This window comes from Scyliorhinus torazame, chromosome 3 (genome assembly GCF_047496885.1).
Source record: "Scyliorhinus torazame isolate Kashiwa2021f chromosome 3, sScyTor2.1, whole genome shotgun sequence".
Classification (NCBI taxonomy): domain Eukaryota; kingdom Metazoa; phylum Chordata; class Chondrichthyes; order Carcharhiniformes; family Scyliorhinidae; genus Scyliorhinus; species Scyliorhinus torazame.
The window spans coordinates 5,772,031-5,778,171 of NC_092709.1; the positions used below are offsets into that span (position 1 = coordinate 5,772,031).

The 6,141-nt window shown below is 49.9% G+C and overlaps 1 protein-coding gene across 1 annotated transcript in view; it reads right to left on the reverse strand.

Annotated features, from left to right (window-relative positions):
* LOC140408226 (broad substrate specificity ATP-binding cassette transporter ABCG2-like) overlaps window positions 1-5,192 on the reverse strand; it is a 119,176-nt gene extending 113,984 nt beyond the window's left edge. Inside the window, exons 1-2 of the mRNA XM_072495159.1 lie at window positions 5,124-5,192; window positions 3,244-3,829 (exon numbers count right to left, since the gene is read on the reverse strand). Coding sequence (XP_072351260.1) covers window positions 3,244-3,803 — 560 coding nt within the window. The 5' untranslated portion in view covers window positions 3,804-3,829; window positions 5,124-5,192. The remainder of the gene's footprint in view (window positions 1-3,243; window positions 3,830-5,123) is intronic.
* Window positions 5,193-6,141: the final 949 nt, after the last annotated feature.

The following is a 6,141-nucleotide window of genomic DNA, read 5'->3' on the forward strand; positions in this document are numbered from 1 at the left end:
TTTCCTTCCCTAAAGGGTTTCAGTGATGGGTTTTTATGACAATCGATGATAGTTTCATGGGGCAGGACCTTCCAGTCTCTCCTGCAATGAGGGCCATGACGAGCAGGAGGGAATCAAATCAGTTTCATGTTAAGCAATGTTATAATCCGTCCTCAGCACCAGACCGGGACACCATTTCAATACCTTAGGATATCTTGAATGCTCATTATCAAGGCAGCTTGCTGGAGTCACGCCCCTATACTGGATAACAAGACCAGGCTGATGTCTAATTAGGCCGCTGTGATTCACAGCCACATATAAGCGATGCGTACCTGCCGACCTGCACTCATTCGGGAATTTGACATTTGTTCGCCTACCTCTCATCGTGCAGCGCTCGACGCACCTCGGAATCTGCTTCACCGTCAGCACCACCTCACTTCCGGGGTTGGGGGGAGAACAGAGACAAGTTTTTATGCAACAGACCAATGGTCAGGCAAAGGAGGCTTCAGAGGGAAATGCCCTCTCGACCACAATGGGGAGAGAATCTCTTGCAGAAGGACGTAGGTGTGTCAGGGCCAGAGTGGGAGTATTGCGCAATGAGGAACTGCTTCCGTTTCAATTGTAAAGACAGTCCTCGACTTAGTCCATGGAGGGGGCGTGCATGCTAGTCCATTGCCAGCCGTGCCCGGCATAGTGGGCACCGGCTGTGGTTGCAACATTATGGGGAGTTCCCCACTGTACAAAATGGGCTATGTGTAGCCTGGCCGCACGTTCCCCATTCAGGCCCCTTGGTCAACGCATCGCTTGAATAGCCATGAGTTTCTCTGCACTGTGAGTGCTGGGAAACATGCAGCTAAATGCAATCCCCAGGGGGTCAGTCCTCCCTGGCCAGCTCAATAATCTGCTCAACAAAGAACAAAGAAATGTACAGCACAGGAACAGGCCCTTTGGCCCTCCAAGCCCGTGCCGACCATGCTGCCCGACTAAACTACAACCTTCTACACTTCCTGGGTCCGTATCCCTCTATTCCCATCCTATTCATGTATTTGTCAAGATGCCCCTTAAATGTCACTATCGTCCCTGCTTCCACCACCTCCTCTGGTAGCGAGTTCCAGGCACCCACTACCCTCTGTGCAAAAAACTTGCCTCGTACATCTACTCTAAACCTTGCCCCTCTCACCTTAAACCTATGCCCCCTAGTAATTGACCCCTCTACCCTGGGGAAAAGCCTCTGACTATCCACTCTGTCTATGCCCCTCATAATTTTGTATACCTCTATCAGGTCTCCCCTCAACCTCCTTCGTTCCAGTGAGAACAAACTGAGTTTATTCAACCGCTCCTCATAGCTAATGCCCTCCATACCAGGCAACATTCTGGTAAATCTCTTCTGCACCCTCTCTAAAGCCTCCACATCCTTCTGGTAGTGTGGCGACCAGAATTGAACACTATACTCCAAGTGTGGCCTAACTAAGGTTCTATACAGCTGCAACATGACTTGCCAATTCTTATACTCAATGCCCCGGCCAATGAAGGCAAGCATGCCGTATGCCTTCTTGACTACCTTCTCCACCTGTGTTGCCCCTTTCAATGACCTGTGGACCTGTACTCCTCAAAAAGAGTGAGCGTTTTGATCTCTGCCATTACTCCGCTGGGCTGGGACATCTCCCTCCATTTGTGAGTCAACATGTGGTGCATAAAGACAAGTGGAGGGAGTGTGCGCAGGGCAGATGCCAGGGTAGAGGATAAAGATGTTTGCCATGTGTGAGTGGAGCCATACATGGGACGGAAATATGAGCTACAAAGGGTGTGATGGCAGGTGGAGATGTTAGGATGTGTGAGGACAGTAAGTGATGATGTCCCTTGAGCTGGTAATGCGCAAGATCCTTGCTAACTGTCACCCTGCGAATGGCGAATGGATTGTGAGAGTGTGGGCTGAGGGGGACGAGTTGCCTTGGCTGTGTGGGAGACATCATTCATCCTCCATCTACATTGGCTGGCTGACCCCTTCTGTCCAGCGTTCACAATCACCGCCATGGACACAGCCTCCCAGGCCACGGCTCAGAGATTGGTGGACCTCCTCCAGCCTTCACTGGGGTCGAGCACCTCACAGGGAGCTGACAGGGTCTCGAGAGGTTGGCTCAGCATGAACCCGGGGGGGGGGGGGCAGGATGTTTCTTGGCTTTGGGGCATGTGTCATCTCTCACGGTTTCAATATGGTGCCCGGAGAGATGATCCGCTGTGGTCACAGAGGGGTGGGTGAATCAGAGAGGTGGGTGAATCAGAGGGGTGGGTGAATCAGAGGGGTGGGTGAATCAGAGGGGTGGGTGAATCAGAGGGGTGGGTGAATCAGAGGGGTGGGTGAATCAGAGGGGTGGGTGAATCAGAGGGGTGGGTGAATCAGAGGGGTGAGTGAATCAGAGGGGTGGGTGAATCAGAGGGGTGGGTGAATCAGAGGGGTGGGTGAATCAGAGGTCGCCCGCCTATGATAAGACATGTTTCCAGCTGATGCATATTTAATAAGGCAGGGTAAAACGGTGTGAATATCGTTCCCTTTTAGGATTCTGAGTCTTGTGACATTACCACCATGTCCCCTGAATTAGTCAGAATCTGGCCATTAGGCCCAAATGATCCATTTGGAGTCAGTTTGAGTCTCCTCCGGCCCTACTTCACCTCACCCAACCTGCATCTCCTTCCGTTCCTTTCTCCCATGTATTTATCCAATTTCCTGTCAAATCTAACTTCCCCATTTGCCTCAAACTCTCCTCGTGTTTCCCCTTTACACATGGAACATCGAATTACAGAATTGCTGACAGCACAGGAGGCCATTCCGCCCACTGTTTGTGTGAGACTCGCTCTTTGCGGCAGTCCCTCAGCGAGTCCCACTTTCCCGCCTTTTCCCTGCAGACTGCAATGGTTTCCCCCTTTTGGCTAACGATCCGATTCCCTTTTTGAGGCCCTGATGGGAGTGTGCCTCCGGCACACCCTCAGGGAGCGTATCCCAGACCCGAACCACTCACTGTTCCCAGAGTTTGCCCTCAAGTCGTCATTGGTTCTTTTGCCAATCATCTTAGATCTGCTCCCTCTCCTTCTCAATGCTACCACCACTGGGAACGGTTTCCCCCCATCTACGCTGTCCAGACCTCTCGGGGTTTTGAATACCTCAATCAGAACCCCTCTCACTCTTCTCTTCAGCACGGACTCCATTGCCATTCCACCCTTTGCAACTGAAGTTTTAACATAAATGAAATTAAGAAAATAAGTTACCTGACGCCAGATAACACCTCCTTTGTGTATTTAATAGGGTGGAAGAAATTCCCATGACTCAAGTTCACTTTGTAGGAGACATTTAAGAAGCTGACTATCAATCCATGAGGATATTTCACGATTCCAAGCTCCTGTTCTGATTCTTTAAGGAGTTCAATGGTACTGAAGGCCTGAAATTCTGAATCGTCACGCAATTCTTTCCCAAAGGTTATCTTTTGAACGGGGTCAGACATGAGCAGAACACTGTCCGTTTCTATGGTAACGGGCTCTTCTTTCCTCAATGCTTCGCCTGGGCCCACCGGCCTTCCCGCAGCCCGAGGCATCTCTATGCTGGATTCGGAACTTTCCGTTGTGGAGCTTGCTGAGCTCAGTACATCTGCATTCACCACAGGTGCACGCTCTGTCAGCTCAGGCACGGCCTCACTTGCATCACGGCCCTTGTTTGCCGCTGGTTCAGCTGCAACATCTACTTCTCCAGGCACGTCCGCCTTCACGCTCTCCTCAATCTCTGCAGCGGCAGATTGGGATATTTCCTCTTCAGTGAGATCGTGCTTGTCCATTGAACCTTTACCTTTCTATTTGCCACCTGTGTGTATAAAGAATGTGCAAAAGACATCAACGTCCTGGGGTCAGCATTGATAGGAAACTTAACTGGACCAGCCAAATAAAAGCCCTGCCTGCTGGAACGGGCCAGGCTGAGGTTGGGCACTCTGTGATGAGTGGGTTGCCTCCTAGCTTTGCAAAGTCTTTCCACCAGCGCTGCGCTGGGAAACTCCACTTGCCTGGATGAGTGCAGTTCCAACAACACGCAAGAAACTTGATACCATCAAGGACAAAGCTCATTGGATACCCCATTCATCACCTGAAACATTCCTTGCCTCACGGCACCGAGGACCCGGGTTCGCTCCCAGTCCCGGGTCACTGTCCGTGTGGAGTTTGCACTTTCTCCCCGTGTCTGCGTGGATCTCACCCCCACAACCCAAAGATGTGCAGGGCAGGTGGATTGGCCACGCTAAATTACCCCTTAATTGGACAATTTTTATAATAAAACATTTAAAAGAACATTAAGTTCCTCCACCACCGACACACATTGGCAGCAATGTGTGTACCATCAACAAAGCTCCATGTTCATCAAGGCTCCATGGACACTGCCCCACAGACCAATACACTGGAATTAAAGACAAAGCTGCTACTACATAAGAACTAGGGGCAGGAGTAGGCCATCTGGCCCCTCGAGCCTGCTCCGCCATTCACTGAGATCATGGCTGATCTTTGTGGACTCAGCTCCACTCTCCGGCCCATACACCATATCCCCGAATCCCTTTATTCTTTAGAAAGGTATCTATCCGGGTCTCTTTTCTCTTCGTAATAGAAGACTGAGGAGTGAGCAGATAGAGATCTTTTGAATTATAAGGGGTTTGCAAGGGAACATGTGGTGAAGGTGTTGGGATTTCAAAACATGAGACTTTAAATATAAGACATTCGCTAATGTGTCCAGTCAGGAACTCAGGAGAAACTCCTTTACCAAGAGAGTGGTGAGAATGTGGGACTCACTACTGCAAAGATTCGTTGAGGCGAATAGTATGAATGTATTTAAGGGGAGGGTTGTGGATAAATATATTTAAGGCTGGGATAGACATATTTCACTGGTCTCTCAGGATATTAATGGATATGGGAGTGGGCGGGGAAATGGAGTTGAAACCAAAGATTGGCCATAATCGTATTGAATGGTGGAGCAGGCTCGATGGGCCGAATGGTCTTCTCCTACTCCTATTTCATATATTCTCGTGTTCGTGTGGGCAAACAAGTTCAATCAATCATAACATTGTGATGCCAAATGCTGAGTTTGGATCAAATGGGTTGAGAAAGTGCAAACTCACTTCAAATAGGACTTTGTAACCGCTCCAGAAACACCAATCATCGTCCTTCACCCTGGATTGGATTTGAACCTTTGATCCATGGAGCTAGGAAAATTAGCCCTTTGAAATAAGAAGAAAATTAGAATGGATATAATTTTTCCCACTGCATGAGAATTAATAAGTAAACATAAAAACAGAGCTGTTTTGCTACCAAATCTCAAATGTTTATAGAGTGGAGGTGACTAGAGCACAGGACCCCCCCAGACTACCCCCAAAGCCCTAATTCATCTATAAGAGGGTCTCCGCCCCGCACCGCAGCTGACATGGGCAGGGCACTCCAGGGCGCGATCCCCAACACGGGCAAAATGCCTGTCTGGCAATGACACCGGGGCACTTTGGCAGTTGGGCCAGTACTGGCAGCACTTACCGAAGGTCTCTGAGGCGAAGGGGGGTTAGATCCCAACACCTCGGGTAGATCAGGTAAGCTGAGTGAGGCTAGCTGTTCACTCTAATATGCAGATTTGCCAAATACTGATCCCGCCCACAATGGCCGGGATCCAGATCACGACATCTCGCGAGATCCCCGTTAGATCTCACGAAACGTGATAAGCCGGGTAAATCCCAGAAGAGGCATTTCCCGGCATCTTTCGGCCGTGCCGCGTCCCCGTTTGGGTGGGACGCGGCCAGTAGATAGGCCCCAATGTGTTTAACAACCAATGAAATAGTTCTGACGTGTGGTCACTGATTTGATAAAAGAAAATCGCCAGCCAAGTTGTGCAAAGCAGGATCCCAGAAACAAAAGCTTGACCATGCCTGGAGCATTTGTTTCTTTAGTGAGCTGACTGAGGGTGAATGTCTTTGAAGGTAAACGGGATTGTATGACATTTCGTACTGGCCCATTGGCAGCAGAAGGACTATTGACCCCGCTCAGTCCAGCTGAGAATGGAGAGTCAGGGTTATTAACCCTCGCCTTCCCGCCGTCCAGCTGGTACAATAATCCAGAGGCACTTACCTGATGCCAGGAGTTGAGTTGAGATGA